General features: G+C 29.3%; 2 protein-coding genes across 3 annotated transcripts; one reads left to right on the top strand and one right to left on the bottom strand.

Moving 5' to 3' along the window:
- Positions 1-286: 286 nt before the first annotated feature.
- On the bottom strand, positions 287-4,017 carry LOC114188820 (uncharacterized). The gene is made up of 5 exons (XM_028077465.2): positions 3,860-4,017; positions 2,129-3,260; positions 1,712-1,855; positions 1,221-1,406; positions 287-536 (listed from the first exon to the last, which is right to left on the bottom strand). Exons 2-5 carry the CDS (start codon positions 3,200-3,202, stop codon positions 456-458), a joined length of 1,485 nt encoding a protein of 494 aa, XP_027933266.1. The 5' UTR covers positions 3,203-3,260; positions 3,860-4,017; the 3' UTR covers positions 287-455.
- Positions 4,018-13,504: 9,487 nt separating this feature from the next.
- LOC114188196 (UDP-arabinose 4-epimerase 1-like) lies at positions 13,505-18,447 on the top strand. 2 transcript variants are annotated; one of them, XM_085675230.1, is made up of 11 exons: positions 13,505-13,804; positions 14,730-14,870; positions 15,160-15,284; positions 16,002-16,115; positions 16,204-16,311; positions 16,427-16,518; positions 16,600-16,741; positions 16,867-16,961; positions 17,544-17,673; positions 17,847-17,995; positions 18,084-18,447. In XM_085675230.1, exons 2-11 carry the CDS (start codon positions 14,810-14,812, stop codon positions 18,313-18,315), a joined length of 1,248 nt encoding a protein of 415 aa, XP_085531356.1. In that variant the 5' UTR covers positions 13,505-13,804; positions 14,730-14,809; the 3' UTR covers positions 18,316-18,447. The 2 variants fall into 2 exon arrangements, with proteins under 2 accessions (XP_085531356.1, XP_085531355.1); XM_085675229.1 differs by having other exon boundaries at positions 13,505-13,810.
- The last annotated feature ends 2,580 nt before the right edge of the window (positions 18,448-21,027 follow it).

Below are 21,027 nucleotides of genomic sequence, written 5' to 3'. Positions count from 1 at the left end.
TTTTGAACTAATCCATTCTGATCCATATTTGCACAAAATGAAAACAAAAAAATAAAAAATCTTCAAGTGTGTATATAGATAATAGATTAATTGATAAAACAATTAAAATTCTAATAAAAGACATGCATATATAAAACTGATTGTTAAATAATTAAATTATAACCACTAATTTCCCAATCATCAATATTATGACCCCACATTTTTATCACCTTTTGAAAGTTTAATTAAAATGATAATTCATGTATTTCACAGTACAAGAGAGATGTAACAATAGATAGCAAAACACTGAAAGATAACTATAATTCATATTATTACAAGAGTTATAGCAATTCTTTTAATCAAAGCTGAAGTTAACAAAATTTGACATGCAAGAAGGCCAGATGATTTGTCCACATTACAATGGATATCGTATACCACAAAAACCCACCATGTTTAAGCTTGAAAGGCAAAGTAAGTTACTTGTAATGCTGAGACACTTCCGCAACCAGCTTATCCATGAAATGGCATTTCTTGTCAAATCCCCAGCCTGGGTTACTCTGCATCATATTTCAGACCAAACAATAAATAATGTGCACAATATTCCTTCCAGCAGTTTTCTTACCAGCATTTCTCATATTCATTGAAATAAAAGACGATAAAAACCAATATTATGTATATATATATATATATATATATATATATGTGTGTGTGTGTGTGTGTGTGTGTGTGTTTTTGTGAGCTACTCAATACCAAAACTACATGCATATAATTTATAAATTTTGAGCATTACGAGTTTATAGAAAAAATTATATCATATGCACATAACCATCCAAACAAACAACAGGTTGTTTTAGGCAGAGAATTGATTTTCCTATCTATGCCTTTTCATTGACAACTGCTCAGCCTTGGCACAGCATCACATATATATTCTATTCTCTCAATACATTTGGGATTTATTTATTCAACTAGAATTTAGATTCGGGATTCCTAGAAAAAATATCAAATATTTGTCGGAATTTCAATTGATTATGCAACTGTTGAGAAATTGATTCTCTACTGACATCAAAAATACAAGATAACTACACTGAGGAAAATGGTTCGTTTACCACTGAATTAAATGAGCAAGAAGAACATCATCAGCAAAGATGCTTACTATAAGATTATCAACATAAGAGGAAAACAACTAGCCTAAGTAAAAGACTTCTATGCCCAACACAATATCAATATTTAGAGTTCCAAACCTGAAGAGAGACAACAGCACGGTTAGTAAATTGTTTCACTGAAGATGGCGCACTTTCGGGAAGAGTTTTAGCAACTCTTTCTAATTCTTCTTGTTGCTTCTTTGCAGTTACCCTATCTGGTCCGCTGTAGTGATCAACAATCTTTTTCAACAATGGAACTCGAGCCATCGTCTCTTCCATTATTTCCTAGTAGGATATAAAGTTAGAACAAAAAAATCCCAATACATAGACACACACCCATAAACTATAGTAGAGAACAATATAAACAATAGCTTTTACCTATTAGCAGCTATAACATAGACAACTATTTCAAAACATTGTGACTGATAGAGTACTCGTCCAATGTACTAGTTACACAGGTTTGATATGAGAAAGATATTGGCAAGCAACCATAAGATTATTGGCGAAGTGATGAAATAAAAATTAAAAAGAAGCAACACCAGTATCAAAACTTGTGCCCTAAAACATTTGCAATTAACAACAAAATATACCTCCCACTCTTCTTGACTTTGAATTCCCTCATATGCCATCAAGAATGGTTTCATCTTCTCAAGTGCATCCCGAAGTGGAATTGGTTCCTTCTCATCAATATCTGGATTATCAAATTCTACCAAATATTCTGGCTCAAATTCAATCTGCAATAATCAATAAGAAGCCGAGAAAATACAAACAATTAAACACTGAAACATGGGTACTAAACAGAAAATAGAAGTTCGCCTTAAGAAATTTCCTCGAGAGAAATGTTGTCTTTAGATCTAGAGAATTGGATGATTATAATGAGTTTCCCTATAGCAATTTAATTAAAACTGGAGAGTTTCTCTAGATGCAACTAAACTACAAAATTATATTTCCACTGCCTTTAATTATTTCTCAATAAATAAATAAAGATGTCTGTAGAAACCACTTACGGCATAATTGATGTCTAATGCATCCAAAAACTCATCCTCTAATGGGGATGGCAAAACTCTACCAGCCATCTCTTCAAATCCTTCGGTTAACTGATTCATTATCTCTGGCCCAAACCTTTTGGCGAATTTCTCACCATCAGCATCATCTCCAACATATAGCCCTGTAGCATATGAATCCTCTGCATCCTTAAGTTGACCAAGTCTTTCATCTGCATCCCTCCCTCTCAACCCTCCTCTTCCTATGCCTCGGCCTCTGCCCCTGCCCCTGCCTCGGCCAAGCCCACCTCTCTCTCTAAACCCTCTTCCTCTTCCTGTACCACTCCCATCATCCTCACCTTGTGACAAAAATTTCCGTGCATTCCTCACTGCATCATCCCGGCTTGGTATTGCCTGTCTCCCAGGCAAAGTATCAGAGGCAGCGGCACCAGGAGCTGGGCGAGCACGAAGATGCCTATTCTCTTCTGTAACTCGCGTTTCCTGATCTGGCTGTTTCATGGGCTTCCCCCTTCCAAGTCCAGACAACACCTCTAGTATGCCGCCTGGAAGTTTGTTAACATGCTCAACATCAATAGGAAAACCATCTCTCGTTGTTGGAGAAGCATTGTCCTCTCTTTTGAATAAAATGGGCTTTATGGGACCAGAATCTGGTGGCCCCAAATCATTTGGAGGTTGAGGTACAGTAGCTCGGCCACGACCAGCAGGTGACCGCAAATCATTTGGAGGTTGAGGTCCAGTACCTCGGCCACGACCAGCTGGTGGCTGGTTTATGGAAGATAAAAATGGTGAGAAAGAAGGAAGACCTGGCGGAGGCATTGGCTTGCCACGGCCATGGCCATGAGCAGAACCAGGAGGAATGGGTGACTCTGTCTTGTCAGATTTGGGCTCACTGGAATTAGGCTGACCAGGAGCTCTTTCATTGAAATTGAACGGCCCTGAACCAGGGAGGGAGCCTCCACGACCACGACCACGTCCGCCATCACCAAAACCAGAAGAAGTAGAAAATGCAACTAGCGTTCTTCTGGTGGCATTTGAAATTGTGGGGTTTCGGATCCTTATTCCAATGTTGCCTCTCATTGACACAGTAAAACAAATGCTTAATTGGAAAAGTCAAAGAGGTTTCAGCAGCATGAACCTGATACCCAAAAAAAGATACACCACCAAGTTTAAATGAACAGTTGGAATAGCCAATAAAATACATCAAACTAGCACATAAAACTTCATATTTCAGAACTCACCTGCATTTCATATTCATTTTTCTTGTGCTATTTATATACAGCAGTTTTAAGTTAACAACAAGCAGCGCATCAATTGATGATTAAAGAACTTTAGTCAGTTCATCTTTCAATAAGTAAAACAAAATCAACACTAACTTTGTTATTTACATTTAACAATGAGGATAAATGAGCACAACTTTTTTCCCAATGGTTCCATCGTAAAACAAAAGTCACAATGCAACACAACCATATTCTACTTTGACAAGAATACGCACTCCTATAGAGAGAGAAAAAAAAAGTAAGACTTGGCTGAAAATGAACCCAGCATACAACCCCAATAGAGGGATAAGTACTTGTGTTACGAGAATATTTTTGCATAGGAATCGCTCTGTGTCTCTAATTAGGCGTAATTGCGCGTTCACAAATAAGGGATCTGTGACTGTGTGTTCATCGCGTGAACAACTATTGGTTGCTCCAAAATAAAAGACAAAGAATTGAACGGATAAGATGGTAATACCTTGCCAGCGACGTTGACGGTGACACTGTGCGCTCGCCGGAATCGACTTCGCCAGAGGTGTTCTGATGGTAACGCAGAGAAACCAGAGAACCCACAGCACATTCAGTAGCATAGAAACTAGTTTTTTTTGTCACGACGACGATGCCACAAAATACGGGCCACAATAAGAGCCCAAAACAATGCTTTACATAAAGGCCTTTTCTTCCTGCACCCCCAATAACAATAAAAAGATTAAAACATCTCTTCGCTGCCACCATTGTCATTGCTGCCGTCATCATCACTGCACCTCCAATTATACCTCCGTTCTCCATCATCGTTACGATCTTCAAGAAAAGAAGAAGAAAAGAGAGAGTAATGATTTGGTGGAAAACTTTATCCAAAAAGTTTAGTTTGGAAAATATCATATATATTCCACGTGTTCTATTCCGGAATGAATATCATCATACACTCCAAACAGTTTGTTTTAAAAAGTTCATTCTCAAAAACATTTCGTATGATTTCAAAATGTATGAGATGTTTTTTTCAAATACATTTCATATATTGTAAAAAGTTTGTTCTAAAAGATTTCTTCTCAAAACTCATTTAAAAAAAAAAAATCATATATTCAGAATTGTTGTTTTCCAAATTATGAGGGTGCAGTTAGATATCATAGAGGTGCAGGCAGCAATAGTCTAAAATAAACTAACCAGCCCAATTTTAGAATTCCAATTCAGACTTCAGACTTCACACTTTTCCTTGTTCTAATTTAGTTAGTGTTTCGATTTCTGCGGATCAAAGATTAAAAAAAAAACAATGTGATATCTATATCTTACCTTTAACACAATTAAATTATAAAAATATTATTATTTTTTAAAATATATAATAAGTTTAGGTTAGATTCAGGTCCTTTTACTAAATAAATTAATGTGGCATTTAACCCTAATCGTATGCTAATCTTCGATCTCTTTTCTTTTAATCTAATCCATATTCAATTAGAACGTGACTATTAATGTGACATTTTTCTGTATTGTTAATTAATTAGTGATTATGTGTACTACAAAACATAATAGTAGTTGATTTTTTCTTTTTTCATTTGAATTCACACAACCACCGAAAGACGTGTTCCCATGATTAAGATGCTTGTTTGACTCATTGTTTGTGAAAAAAAGCAATGGAACCTAAAACCTAATATTCCATGGTCAACAAAAAAAAAATGTGTTTCCATCTTTTTAATTGTAAGTTTATTTCAATTTAAGGTGCATAATATTATTCCATGTTAAAGTAGGTAAACTAAATCAACTTTATTGTGTGACTTGGGTCATCCAGGTAGAAAAATTTGTTGTGAATTATAGACAATTTTATTCCAAATAACTTACATGATGAAAGAAGATGGAGGAATTTGTATTTTTAACTTATAAAGTTGAAAAATAATATATTAAAAACTAAAACAACTATATTACAATAATATGAATTAATGGATTGAATGATTAAATAACGTTATACATGTTCCGTAAAATAAAACTAATTAACTGAAATAATATGGAAACATAAATGGATATATAGATTTCCGATGGACGGTTGTATTAAAAAAAAGCATAGTATAAATATTTGTTTATTATTGTTATTATTATTATTTATCATGTTATTATTGTTAAATAATTAAAAATAATAATATTTTGATTTCAAAATAGTTGAGATAAGATCGTTAGGAATTAATCATCACATATAAAATGTTATTATTTTGAAGAAACTCCTGTAATTGGATTTATTTTCTTAATATATCTTAGAAGATCGAAGGAGAATTTGGTATTAAATTGTCTTAAGACTGAATCTCTAAATTATGTCATACTGTTGTGTATACCAAAATAAATAATATTTTAACAACTAAAACAATTATGTCATAATAATATAAATTAACAAATTAAACAAAGTTAAATATTTAAATGAGATTTTCTTTAAATAAGATTATATATTTAAAAAAAATATGTTTACAAATTATTTAAGAATAGTTATTTTAATTAAAAAAATTACTAAATTTAGAAAAATAATTAAAATAAAAAATAGTTAAATTTACAAAACTGTTACTCAAAAAAACAAAATCAGTAAAATGATTATTTTAATTTAAAAAAACGATTATTTAAAGAATAAATTTAAAAAAATGATTATTTAAGTACCCGAAAATTGACAAGTAAAACATTTGGACTGAAAAGGTCAAAATGATTTATTATAATATTGTTAAAACATGTTTTCTCTAAGGTTTTAACTGACTCAAACAACTCATGCTAACAATAAAACATACTGTTTTCTAACGAATCTGTAGCCAAACTACTGCAACACAAACTTCAAAGCATAACAATAACCAGGTTCGATTATGTTAAGTTTGTAAAGAGAGTGTTAAGGAAAGTAACATTAATAAAGATTTTAATCCAAATTATATAAGCTATTGATATTATTTTCAATCCAGAATTTTAATATAATAAATTTATAAATCTTTATTTTTATATAATATTTTATTTTTTCATTTTTAATGAATACATATTTAAACTAAGTCCTAACACTAGCGAATACAGGTGCTGTCGCGTGTATTCATATTTTTTAATTTTTAATAAATTTAAAATCAATAACAAATAACAAATATATAATTTTTAAAATAGTTGTTAAATATAAAATTAAAAAAAATAAGATATGTAAAAAGAAAATTTAAATAATAATTTAAGACAAAAGAGATTTGTAAAAAAATGATTAAAAAATAAATTATTTATAAAATAATTAATTTTAAAAATAACTAAGGGTAAAACACGTATTATGAAATGTGGACATAAAAAAAGAAATTCACTTTATTATTATAGATAGATATAGATTTTTAAAATAGTTGTTAAATATAAAATTAAAAAAAAATAAAATATGTAAAAAAAATTTAAATAATAATTTAAGACAAAAGAAATTTATAAAAAATAATTAATTTATAAAATAACTAAAAGTAAAACAGATATTATAAGATGTGAATAAAAAAGAAAATCTCCTTATATATTTTTTTCTTTCGCAGTGATACATTAGCCGGTAGATTAAGATTTTGAACCACCTTTTTGGTATGCAAGTACGATCGACGAGAAAAGTAACAGAAATAGCAACAACTCAGTACTGGGTCTTGTTCCACAATCACAATCTAATTACTTTACACGCTAGATAAACCTCTTCCTACATGCACCACGAAGCAAAGAGGAAAAACTCTTGAAAACAATATCTTGTCCATAACCAAAATAACTTCAAAAATAAGAAAAGATGGTTTGACCAAGACTTTGCCAAGATTAATGTTGAAGTAGCTTCAAACATAATATTTTATGTACAAGGTGGTAAGTGAGTGAGTTGTCTCTTTCGATTGTTAGAGTGGAAAAGTCCCAAAAACCCACACTTCTTTGCCTCATTTGCCCCTAAGAAGTGCACACCAAGTTAGATAGACCTTCAAAATTCAAACACTTACCAAATCCCATAATTGAAACACAATCATCAAACTCTAATCAAATATTATCTTAATGACGTATAAAATGGAAAGTTGCAAGACTTTGCCGTATCTTCAGAATATGTATAGCACAATTCCCACCTTCCTCAGTGCCAAACATTTTTGGAAAACAAAACAAAACAAAACCGAACAATTTCACTGTTCACATGTTTAGTGGTTTCACATTCATGCATGCATATATAATTCTTTTCAGTTTTGGTTCCTTCCAAGGTGGATAAAGGGGAATCTTATGTTTTCCCTTAAAAAAAAAAATCGTTTTCGTTCTATTTTTGTGGTGTTAAAAAAAAATATTGGTTAATATTTTTATGCAAGAATGATATGTCTGAAAAATACAGAAATTGGGTTTTGTTTTTTTTTTTATCGGGATTGATTTGATTAGTTTTAGCGCTGCTTTTGGTGAAGAATGAATGTTTTGTTTAATTTTCTCCATTTATTTATTATCAACTGTTTTATTCTCTCTCTCTTGTGATTAAGAATTATAAGGAGATGCCTTGTCTGTTTAAAATTCAAAAAGGGGAAGGCCATAAAATAATTGTGTAGAATATAAAGAATGTTCGCGTGCTTTTTCATGATAGGTTGGATTTAGGAAGCAAACATTTTATATAACTTTTTTTGTTTGACTTTTCTTAAAAAAAAAAATACATGGTGGAAGGTTAATTTAAGAGTGTGGTAGAATAAATGAAGGTTGAAGCATGTGGAGAAATGGTTAAAAAAAATATTTATAAAAAAAAAGAAAGAGAACCCACATAGGAACAAAATATTCCATAGCAAATTTTCAAATATTAAACCAAATAACAAAATGTCAAGTTAGCTGTCCTATACAAAACTTCAGCTGTTTTAATTTGTTTATATGTGTACAATTATTGTTATTATTATTATTCTCAATATTCTAACATATTTAAAGAAAATAGTCAACATTAACCATAATCATAAAAGAAAAAAACACTATTTTTAACCTTTGACTTAAAGACCTTGACAATAAAAATGCTATAATTTGGTAAGGCATAGATCGGGTAATTAAAGAGAGAAATTTACGTGTGGAAGAAATGTATATATCTTTTCTAAATTGGTTTCGATGTCATTGCAATGGTGAACTACGTTTCACCAATGATACCAAAATCGAAGGAGATTGTTATTTAGTTTTGATGAGTTGGTTTAAAAAGGAACTACGCCAACCAAAAAAAAACTTCACAAGTCTTCGATCTTTGCACGACACATATATTTCATTGATTGTTGTTTATAAAATTGTGCCTAATTTGTTACCCAATCGCATTTAATTATTTGTTTACTTCAAAACCATTTCAAGTGGCAATTATTTTAAGTTCATCCACTCAGTGTCAATGGAACGAATCCAAACGTAGAACATAACACCATTGGAATAAAGCCATCACTCCTTCTTGTAGTGACGTGAACCACCATTAAGGTGAATTATGAGAATTTGACAATTCCTATATCTCTTTTTTACTCAAAGAGAGCTTTATTTTTTTCTTCTTACGAAGTATTAATCGTATTTGCAATTGAAATATGTTACGAGTATTATTAAGAAGTTACCGTGATAGTAAAACATGTTGTCATTCTTAATTTTAGGGTTAAATATGTTTTTTATCTTTTAACTTTTAGTGAATTTTAAAATTAGTTTATTTCAAAATTTTAGACTAATTTAGTCATTTATCGTTAAAAATAAGTGGATTTAGTCATTTTAATTAAATTTTGTTAGGTTTATTTGATATTTCGTACGTATTTCAAAATTATATTTGAGTTGTTTATATTGTTTGACACAATTTTGTTTTAATATTAAATCAAATACTAATATGAAACACGCTTCAAATGTCAAAATAAATTTAACAAAATTTGATTAAAAATACTAAATCTACGCATTTCAAAATATGAAAGACTAAATTGGTCTAAAATTTTGAAATAGACTAAATTCAAAATTAACTGAAAATTTATGAAAAAAAAACATATTTAATCCTTAATTTTATTCATTCGGTCTGTCTTTATTTTTATCCACTCTGAAATAGCTATAAGAAAAGAAAATGTTTAAATATTTATTTTGTTATTCTTTTTTCACTTATTTTTATCTTCTTGATTTATATTTTATCCGTATTCCTTATTTTTGGTGGTGGATGACATATAATAGTTTTAAAAATCTAAAGAAGATGCTTCAATCCCTACACGAAGGCCACAAAAAAAATTATTTTATTATATTATATTATTTATTAATTATGTTTATTTTATATTCACTATTATTATTCAAATTAAATTTATTCAGTTGCAAATAAATGAGAGGTGATCGTAAATCTTCATCAATATTTTATTATATTTCAGTACAATTTTCTTACAAATTTTTGTTATTTTGTAAAATATAAAGTTAGCCATGAATTATATCTTTATTTTTTGTTTTTAATTACTTTTTACTCATTATTTTCTGTGTTTTTATTTTTATTTCTTCACATGTATCCGGTTTTTTCACAAATAGAATAGAAGTGTTTATATTAATTTAAAGTAGTACTTATTCTCTTATAAAAATTTGTTTTGGTACATAATTCATAACAAATTTTCAATTTCATTAACCGCAAGTGAGAAATAAGAAGGCATGGTTGTTTTTTTTTTAAATATATATATATATATATATATATATATATATATATATATATATATATATATATATATATATATATATATATAATGTTCTTAAAATATCTGTCACTCCCTTACATGTAATACACGTATGAAAGTTGAGACTGAAAAACAACTTTAGAAATTAGTTAAAGTGTAACCAAACCCCCGATAACTTAATTATCCAATTTTAATTCCACTATAATTATTTTAGTCTAAATCTCTTTCTAACTTATTTTAACTTTATTTTCGCTGTTTTCATTTTTTTATCTGTTTAATGTACAAATAAATATTGTCTCCCTTTACAAAACATGCGTTTTATCACGATTTTTTTTTATAAAATCATATGTTTTATTACTAATATAATAATAAAATATACAAAGACTGAATGAATATAATGATAAATTACGAGCAAAATTCTGCAAATAGTGATAAAAAAACGCATGTTTAATTAAATGATGAAAGAATATAATAAGATGTGTAAATTGAAATTTCTGATAATAAATAAAAGTTGACCTGTGATAAAAGTTGGTAAAATATTTAATTAAATTATTATATTTTTAGTTCATAATATTTGTGATAAATTTAAGTTTAGTTTTCTAGATTTTTTTATATCTATTTAGTGGATTTTTAAAATAGATTTTAAAAGTGTAATGATTTTGTCTGAATTAGGGATGACAATTAGGACCTGGTCCGCGGGCTCGGCCTGCAGAAAAAACGTAAGGCGGGCCATGATAGTGAGCCCACAGATCCGTACGGGCCTAGCCCGTATAGGTCCACGCGGGCCGACCCACAAGTCCGCATAAAATTGAAAAAAAAAAACTTGCACTTGTGTATATTAATTACTTCTTTTGTGGACTATTGCATTAACGTTTCAAATTCTTGTATAACTGGAAAAGACAAGTATTATGTAATTTTTAATGTGCGAAAATTTAAAGAATACATTGTGTATGAATATGATGAAAATGTTGAATTATCAATTTATCATCTAATTTCCCAAGGTCTTTACTTAATTTTGTGAACTTCTAAATTTCCTAATTTTTAAACATTGAAAGTTTTATCATAAAAAAATTAAAAAAAAGCGGGCCGGCCCACAGGCCTGCGGACCAACGTATATACAGGCCAAAGTATGCGACCCGCATAAAATATGTGGGGCGGAGCGGACCAGCCCGCGATGTGCGGGGCGGGCTTACCCGCATTGCCACCCCTAGACTAAATGAAAAAAAGAGCGTGGATGGGCCCCACAGAAAGTATGTGGTCCCCACTTAAGTGTAACAGTGACGTGAGATGAGGGGCATTTACAAAGTGTACCGCGTTTTTTGCCCAAAAGTACATAACAAATGGTCGCATATTATTGGATACTCGAAACGTGCTTTTCAAAGAATCAGGAATTTATTAATTTTTAATAATGTTTTTATACTTCTCCTCAATCCAATTAAATTTGAAATCAAACCAATAACCTCAATTTTTTGTGTGAAAAAAACTAACAAGTTTTCATGTAAATGGATATGTTCGCTAATTTTAAAAACATTTATTTGAAATAAGTTTTTGTAAAATAATTTTAAATCTTTTGAAAAGATTATATATATATATATATATATATATATATATATATATATCGGGGCTAGTTCACTGTACTTTACTTAAGCAAAATGTATTTTTAATTATTTAAAAGTTATAAATATTCATGTAAATTGTTTTTGAAATACAAACCTAGAACTATGTTAAAATATTTTGTTAAACTAATGATAGCAGTTTATGAAAAACTCTAAAATATATACCACAAAAGTTATAAAGTTTTGAATTTAAATTGTTAATACAATACTCTTGTATTCTTATCTTCTCTTATATTCTTTAAGAACTTCCGAAGACCTGTTATGTATGGTCAAATTTGTAGGTATCTAATAAAATTGTTTTCCTGTTTATATTAATTATTATTTGTATTTTATTTGATTTTATAAATCAATGTTATAGACATCTTTGCAACGCGTACAAAATTCTTGATATTACACACAAACTAGATTCATCAAGTGATGTAAAGTTTTTTAGGGTTAAATATTTTTCTTAAGTTTAAATGAAATTAATTCATTTTTAAAATTTTGATATAATTTAATCTTTTAACTTTATAAATATATGAATTTAATTGTTTAACAAATATTTATTATATTTATTTAATGTTTAAAACACATTTCTTATATTAATATTTTTTGAAATAATAATGAAGTAAAAATATGTTATAAGACGTGTTTAAAATATCATATAAAAACTTAATTAAAATAGTTAAACTCACACTAATCTTAATTTTTATTAAAAATTAATAAATAAAAATATATTTAATCCTATTTTTTTACCACTTAATATACTATTGGAAATATTTTAATATTTAAAAAATAATAATCGGGCACCACAGTTTCTAATGTTTGATAGAAAATAATAAACACATTATTTGGAAACACAAAATGATTCCAATAATGTTTTTTTGAATAGGTAATTTTTTTACGGAGACTGTAATTTTATAATTTTCATAGAAAAATAGTTTTTTCATGCGATGATTAATTCTTCTCGCAGTAATAGACTAAAATTCGTTATAAAATAGTCAAACAGTAACTAAATATATATTTTTACCATTTTAATAAGGTATTGTCAACTTAAAAGTTTTAAATATCAAATTTAAGACTAAAATTAAATGTAAAGTGAAAATATGTTTCACTCTTTAGAATTTAAAAAATAAAATAATTTTAATTTCTTGAAAATTTTGTGAACACTTTCCTCACATTATTGAATGCAAATTTATAAGATATTTGGTATTAAAATCACATCCCAACATTTGCACCTTCATTATTACCAATATAGTAAATTTAAAATTTTTTTAAATTGATTTCTTGAAAAACATACCAGGTTTAACTTTACCCGTTATTTTATAAATATAAATAATCTTTGTAGTTTTTAAATAATAAAAGCAGGTAAGGATTACAAGAAGCAAAGTCAGAAACGAGAAGTAACTCCATGAAACAAGAAAAAACCTCATATAAATTTAATTTTCCGCATGTGTTATTCAAACTCATTATTCACATTATACAAGATGAATAAATTACTAATAATAATAAAATTAATCTAGCTAAATACCAAAAAAATTAAATATAAACTTAAATCATCCAAACACAACTTTATATGGTTAAAATACAAGTCGTAACCCAAAAGAAAAAGCATTAGTATTCTAAATTTTCAATCTTTTAATTCTTAAACTTAACGATAAACTACGAGAATGATTCCATATGCTTCAATAAATTGATAAAATATATAAGATATTTTATTTTACACATAATACATAGAGATCAAGTAATAGATTAGTTGTGTTTGAAAAAATTGAGGAAAATATAAAACCTCATGTGCATCTCCACTGACTATACTTTGAAAAGAACAAAACGAAGTGAAATAATGTAGTAAAGAAAAAAGAGAAAATGAAAAAAATAAAATATAGTCTACGATGTTGTTCCATTGCGGTCTCAAATTCCCTGTAACGCTTTGACAACATGGATGCAGAGGAGACGCAGCCTATTAGAACCCATTCTTCTCTCTCTATCCCTCTCACTCTCCCACTCTCACAATTTCAACGCCACCCCAAAAATCACCTCTTCCTACCACCATCTTCCTCATTTGTACTTTTCTTCTTCTTATTCTCTTTCCACTCCCCTGTCTTCTGCCCTCAATCCGCTACTTCCTTTTCTTTTTCCAGATTTCCCACTTTTCTAATTCTCTACAAACCGTTAAATTTACATTCTTTTTCACATTTCAAGGCCTTCTGCGCTTCTGGGCAACTGAATAAGGTTAAGGTGCTAGCGGTGCTCCTTCCTTTTGTTTTCTTGTTTTCGTTTGTTTTTGGTTTCCTTTTAAAAAAAAGGAACTGTTCTGATGGCTTTGTTGCTTAATTCTGCTTGTATGGTGCTATTCAAGGGCTTTGATTTGTTTTTTCTTTTCCCTGACAAATCTATGGGTTTTAAGTATCTGGGTTGGTCCTTGATTTTCTTGGTTGGTTGGCTTGTGGTTGGTGATGCTGCAAATGTGAAATCAAAGGGGTTTTTGTCTGTTGTTGAATTTGAATTGTTGATCAGTGATTACGTTTTCTTGGGCTGATGAGACTGTTTTTGCTTGCCTGTTGTGTTGGATCTTGATGTTGAAATTTTGAAGCTGTTTCTTTTGCTCCTATGTTGTTCTGGTTTTCTGTGTGATTTTTTCTTAAAGTGGTTTTGTGGGGTTTTCACTCCCCGTGACCCTCTGACAGATTTTTATGTGCATGTCGTTTGCAATGTTGCTTTTGTGGTAAAACATATTATGACTGTGAGCAATCTTTAGCCTTTCTTGTTTACTTTCTTTCTTACAAGGTTTTTATTCTTATGGAATTCTCTGGATCTTTCATTTCTGGACACGTTCGTACTCCCTGCTCTGTAGTTTTGAATAGCTGAATTTATTGGTGAATAGGCGGGATTGTGTTTTGTTTGCTTTATTTAATTTTGTGGTGTTTAGTTTCTGAACTTTTTAATCCTTTTTTCCTATTTTTCTTGTGGTCTTCATGTTTTTATTTTAACATTTCAAATTTTTACACAAACAAAACATGTTGCTTTACCCTTTTGAAGGACTATTAGTTTGTCTGATTTTTGTTATGCTGGTTTTCAGTCTGAACTTCTTCTCCAGGGCTGTTTTGACGCCTTCTTTCAGAGAAAAATAAACTTACATGATCTGGTTTTCCTGCAGCATATCACTCGAATCATTCTGGAAGTGGAGCTTGATATGATCATTTGTATTGGGGGAGTCAGACCTTGTTAACTTTGCAAATGCTAAGTTTTTCTAGGACCAGGAGTCAGCCAAGGTCAAACAGATCTATGTCTTTGGGAGGTAAGATTTTATAATTGAGAAGAAATAGTGGTATGACTCTGTTATGCAACGAAGCTTTGGTTACTTAAAAAGCATTAATCAATTTCAAAATATGAAAGGAAAAGCTGTGCCTTTTCTAACACTTCAACATAGAATTGGCTGGAAACAAGTATTTGCATAAGGTGTTTGTAATTTCATTATTTGATAAAGTGCTGTAATTTTTTCATGCTTGGTTGTTTCTCATGATTCATTATATTTATCATTATAACTAAGTTGTTGGTTTAAGATATATGTTCTATGTTCATTTTAGGCATGGATTATGTGGATCCAAAAAGGAAGGGCAATTATGTCGGGAAGATTTTTCTTGCTGCAGCATTAACGGCATTATGCATTATCATGATCAAAAGATCTCCATCTTTGAATCCCCCTAGTCCGGTAATCCTACATTGTCTTACCCAATCAAATACTCATGATTATCATAGTCAATTATGTATATATGTATGTTTGAATATCTATATGTTATACTTCCTATTATGTGTGTTCCTATTTTATTTAATACATTTGTTCATAAATATTCAAATGACTGAATGAGACGTGAAGGACGATGCTATACATTCTCTTAGACCTGTGAGTTTAGTTTCTATTGTTGAATTGTTCTTCTTGACTGGTTGGCGGTGAGAGAAGTGAGTTCTCTCAAAATTTATTTGATTTCTTAGAATGATTATGCCACTTATAGGTTTACTGCATAATGGTGTCTGAGAGTTTTTTGTTGTATTGTAATTCTATTTGACATATATAAAACTTATTTATAGTTTCTTTGGCTGTTTCATTATTTGACTACTGAAAGATATCTTGAAGTGGCTGATGCATCGATAGATATGATTAGCTATTTTTACTGTACCAAATTAAAGAACAATGAAGCTTGTGAATGTTTGTTTTGGTGTTTTCGAATGGTGTGAGATGGATACAAGAAAGAAAGAATTTTTGAATAAATAAGAAATGAGGGTTTATAAGGGAAAAAATGTTGAAGATATGTTGTTTTCAGTTATAGTTTTCTACCTTTTCTTTGTTATGTTTTGTATATGTAAATTGATTGCTATTTTACCCTTTTGTTCAATTTGATGATTAGTCTTTTTTTGGGACCTTTTTCAGTTTTCCATCCATGAACCAGGTGTCACTCATGTTTTAGTGACAGGAGGTGCAGGCTATATTGGCTCGCATGCTACCCTACGACTTCTGAAGGATTTCTATCGTGTCACCATAGTGGTGTGCCTCTTCATAATACCAAAAGCTGCACTGATAAATTTGAATGCATTTACTGTTCTGTCTGCTAACCAGTTTTTCTTCTTTGCAGGATAATCTATCACGTGGCAATTTGGGTGCCGTCAGGGTTCTTCAAGAATTATATCCAGAACCTGGAAGACTTCAATTTATATACGCTGACTTAGGAGATAAAGAATCTGTATCCTTATAATCTTTCCTTATTAAGAAATGATTTGGTGTTGAATTTAAACTCTTTGTTGAAGCACAATGTTATAGATTGCCCAAGAAAAGTTGTCTACTTAACTGGTTATTAGGTGAATAAAATATTTTCAGAGAATAAATTCGATGCTGTGATGCATTTTGCTGCTGTTGCGTATGTGGGAGAGAGCACCCTTGACCCTCTTAAGTAAGTTCTTATATCTTAACTAAAGTAGTAGAAGAACTGGGAACTCTAGTTCTACCTTTTTTAACACTTTTTCTTTGTCAGGTATTATCATAATATTACATCAAATACCTTGTTGGTATTGGAGTCTATGGCTAAATATGGAGTGAAGAAATTAATATATTCTAGTACATGTGCAACATATGGGGAACCTGAAAAGATGCCTATTACAGAAGGAACAGAACAGGTGAGAACTCTTTAGTGTGGTTGAATGATGAGTTTGGTTAAGAACTTTTTATTTCCGTTGCATATCTTGCAATGGCATTAATACACATTGGAATGTAGTCTTACCATTATGTTCTTCAATTCCAGAAACCAATTAATCCATATGGAAAAGCCAAGAAGATGTCAGAAGATATCATCCTTGATTTTTCTAAAAATTCTAAAATGGCAGTAATGATTCTGAGGTATGAATTTTCCATTTACTTATGTGACTGCCCCTTAATGTAAATTGCTTATTGTTGTTGAATGTGTGCCCTTTTTTTGTTAAATTACTATTGGTTCTCAAAAAGGTGAGTCATGATTCAAGTCTATTTTTTTTTTAATCTTTTTGTTATTCATTTTTGTTTGTGCTTTTGGCAAGTAAATGTTTCGGATCCATTTTTCTAATGCAGACTCGTTCAACTCTAATATAAATATGCCATTTTCTTTCCTCTTTAATGTCTACGCCTGGTTCTTTTCCTCCCTTTATCAAGTTGATGATGGGTGGATAGGGCCTGGGAGGGTTTGAGGAAGACCTTTGTTATGTTTCTTTGTATGACACAAACCTTTTATTAGCATTTAACATTTGTTAGAAGCTATGATGCACTGATATTTCAATTTGTGTTACGTATCCGTATCTGATAATTTAAGATACTTTACTGATACTAATTAATAAAGTATCTAATTTATAAAGCAGTAATACTTTTAAGATAACTCGATTTAAATATAACTGTTTAGAATTAGCTATGGTTGTGATTTCTGTTTACTTTTCCCTGTGAAACATGTAGATACTTCAATGTGATTGGATCAGATCCGGAGGGCAGATTAGGTGAGGCTCCAAGACCTGAACTTCGAGAACACGGTCGAATTTCCGGTGCCTGCTTTGATGCAGCTCGTGGTATTACAACTGGCTTAAAGGTATGTCAAGACTAACACTTTTAATTTTGGATGAAACAGAATTTCTTTACATTTGGTATGACTTGATGAGAGTAGCAAGGAATCAATTATCCATGTTAATATATCATTAATATGTTCAAAGGATTATAAACTGTAATGAACCTGTACTGAATGTATCTGTTTCCACCATGCAGGTTAGAGGAACTGATTACAAGACAGCGGATGGAACATGCATACGAGACTACATTGATGTGACAGATTTGGTGGATGCTCATGTGAAGGCTCTTGAAAAGGCACAACCTGGGAAAGTAGGGATCTACAATGTTGGCACTGGAAAAGGTAGGTTTTTTATTACACTTGGAATATGAAAAAATAGTTTTTTGATGCAAATCCACATTTTTCTGAAAAGGGGTTTATAATTTACCAGGTAGATCAGTGAAGGAGTTTGTGGATGCATGCAAAAAGGCCACAGGGGTGAACATCGAAGTGGAGTTTCTTCCTCGTAGACCTGGTGATTATGCAGAAGTGTATAGTGACCCTTCTAAGATCAACTTGGAACTGAATTGGACTGCACAATACACTGACCTTGAGAAGAGCTTACAAACTGCATGGAAATGGCAAAAATCTCATCATAATGGTTATGGCATTTCATCTGCAATCTGAGGTTCTTCTCATCATGAGCCTCACCATTACATTTTTTGTCCTTAGGGAGTTTGCTAGTTCATTCGTTATACTTACATGTGTATTCGACGTACAATGAGTCAATAATGATAATGTTTTCAGTTGCACCATTCACCTAACCAGGGCACTGTCACCTAATAATATGCAATTATGGAAGTAGTTGGAATAGTTCTTTTTATTTTCAAATGTTGAATTATTTTATAATAAGGTTATATATATTTTTGGTTCCTAAAATTTTGGTGAAATTTGAAATTAGTCTCTTTTCGAAACTTTTGACCAATTTAGTTCCTAATCTTTAAAAAATGCGTGAATTTAATCTTTTTAATCAAATTTTGTTAAGTTTATCTGATGTTTCAAATATATTCTATGATAGTATTTGAATTATTTACACTGTTTGATACATTTTCGTTTCAGTGTTAACTCAAATATTATCATAAAATGTGTTTAAAATGTTAAATAAATTTAACAAAATTTGGTAAGAAAAATTACATCTACTTATTTTTAAAGAATGATTAAATTGATATAAAGTTTTGAAGAATTATTAATTTTAAAATTAACTGAAACTTGAGGGAGAAAAAACATATTTAATCCTTTATAATATAAGTCATCTCAAAATGTAATTGTATGTGTAACATTTTAAAATATAAGAATTTTTATATTTTAAAGTATGTTATATATATATATATATATATATATATATATATATATATATATATTAAAATTAATATAGTTTAAAGAGAGCGCATAAAAAAACACAAATCAAGTGATTAAATCTCAATTATGTAATTGTTCTTTTGTCTCGTTTTCTTGGAACAACTCGACCCCAGGAATTAACTTTGCCCACATTATGTTTATTTTATTTTGTTTCTTTTCTTCTAACAATTTGTTTTTTGTCACAAACGAAAACACCTGTTCAGGAGACTCAATTTTGTCGTCTCCAATATCATTATAGATTTTTATTTATCTGTTATATATTATATTTGTTCTAAAATTTTAGTTCGTTAAATGTCTTTTATAATACAATATGCTACTTTTTATGTAATGATTTTATGAAATGATAGCATAATACTATGACGTTTTTAATACTCGTCTTCTAACATATTCACACTCACGTAAAAAAAAAACAAATAATTTATTTAATTATTTTACAAGATGTTATTTTTTAAGAGTTATAGTTTTTATTGTTTTAATATTTTTTCTTCCTTTTAAGTGTCATATTTTTTAGATGTGTTATTGCTTAGTAAGAAATCTTATAAATATTTAATTAAAGTAAAAACAACTCATTATATTTATTGATTTCTAAAAAGAAAAACTCTTAAACGACACACATTAATTGTTCTCTTGTTCCCATACCCTTCATGAAGTTTTTAATTAGTTTATATATAAAATTATTGAAACATAAAATGGAAAAAAGTAATTTTTTATATATAAATGTCTTATTGAAGAAATTGTTGTATAATATTATTTTTTTTAAAAATAATATTTTTTTCCCAAAAGAAACTTGTATAATGCTTAAAAAGAAATAAAATAAATACTAAGTTAGATTTCATTAATAATATCTTTAAAATGATCTTTTTACTATTTATTAATACAAAATATAAGGAATCATAATATTTAATAGGGATAAAAAAGAAAAATAAATATAAAGTACAAAAATTATAAAATAATTTATAAGAAGGATCAACAATTTTTTCTTTCAAACGTTTCTTATAATAAGAACAGAAAGAACGACGTTCTTTTTGTTAAGATATCATTAATTGATGTAACATATAATTATGTTTTTCTTAATGATGTAACTAACATAGTCATAATATAACATCATAAAATGACATCATTAAATGATACTGTTTTCTACAAAATAACTACAAAAAAGCATTTTCTAAAAAGATGTCACAGTCTTACTAACTAGTGTGTAAAATTACTTAATGTTTACTTCAAAATTATTATTTTCTAAATAATGAGTATAGAAAATAACCGCACAACAATTATCTTTATGCATCTCAATTAAAAAAATATTGGGACACTACTTAGAATTTATCAAAAAATAATAAATACCAACGTAATTTATTCTATATTCAAAATAAAATTATTAAAATTTAAATTTTAAACAACTCTATTAAATAATACAATTTATTATCATTTAAACCTTTTAGAATTTGGTGTTAGTAGAATAAATATATATTTTTTAAATATTTAACAAATAAGTATATTTAAAGCTTAAAAAATACTAAATAATAACATTTTTTGGTGAAAACGTTAATTTCCAAAATTAACCCGAAACAAATAAACCAATGAAAATTTTCAACTACTCAATACCAGAGTAAAGATTAATTTTGTATGAGCATTATCCGATAATCAACAACAATATAAAATGTCCGTTGTATTCTTCCATGAACATTATTAATACTACAAATATTAGTCATCAATTGTTCATAAAAACTGTCACATTCACTTAAAAAAGAACACAATTAGTTTTTATCACACTTTATGCAAATTAACTAACCACGCAGTATACTGTGCTTATAGTCGATTATGGGTTATGTCCAAACTAAAACACATTATTATTCAATTCTATTCAAATAAAACAGGAATGCAAATTCAATTTCAATCTAAGTCGAAATTCAAATTCATAGATTCTGTAAGCTTGTAATTTTGCTAGTAATAACAATAACCGAGACCAACAGCATCACCCAC

Source organism: Vigna unguiculata, chromosome 6 (genome assembly GCF_037176805.1).
Source record: "Vigna unguiculata cultivar grain cowpea cultivar isolate G323 ecotype 2 chromosome 6, ASM3717680v1, whole genome shotgun sequence".
NCBI lineage: Eukaryota > Viridiplantae > Streptophyta > Magnoliopsida > Fabales > Fabaceae > Vigna > Vigna unguiculata.
Note: the sequence above shows the minus strand (reverse complement) of the source record. Positions and strands in the feature narration are given on the sequence as shown.

What these genes read in the sequence shown, in the direction of transcription:
- LOC114188820 (XM_028077465.2), bottom strand. Translation starts at nt 3,202, where the DNA reads ATGAGAGGCAACATTGGAATAAGGATCCGAAACCCCACAATTTCAAAT. An exon ending in CATTAGACATCAATTATGCC is followed by an intron (nt 1,856 to 2,128) that starts GTAAGTGGTTTC and finishes TGATTATTGCAG; the next exon opens with ATTGAATTTGAGCCAGAATA. An exon ending in GTGCTGTTGTCTCTCTTCAG is followed by an intron (nt 537 to 1,220) that starts GTTTGGAACTCT and finishes AATATGATGCAG; the next exon opens with AGTAACCCAGGCTGGGGATT.
- LOC114188196 (XM_085675230.1), top strand. Translation starts at nt 14,810, where the DNA reads ATGCTAAGTTTTTCTAGGACCAGGAGTCAGCCAAGGTCAAACAGATCT. An exon ending in AGCACCCTTGACCCTCTTAA is followed by an intron (nt 16,519 to 16,599) that starts GTAAGTTCTTAT and finishes TTTCTTTGTCAG; the next exon opens with GTATTATCATAATATTACAT. An exon ending in GTATTACAACTGGCTTAAAG is followed by an intron (nt 17,674 to 17,846) that starts GTATGTCAAGAC and finishes TCCACCATGCAG; the next exon opens with GTTAGAGGAACTGATTACAA.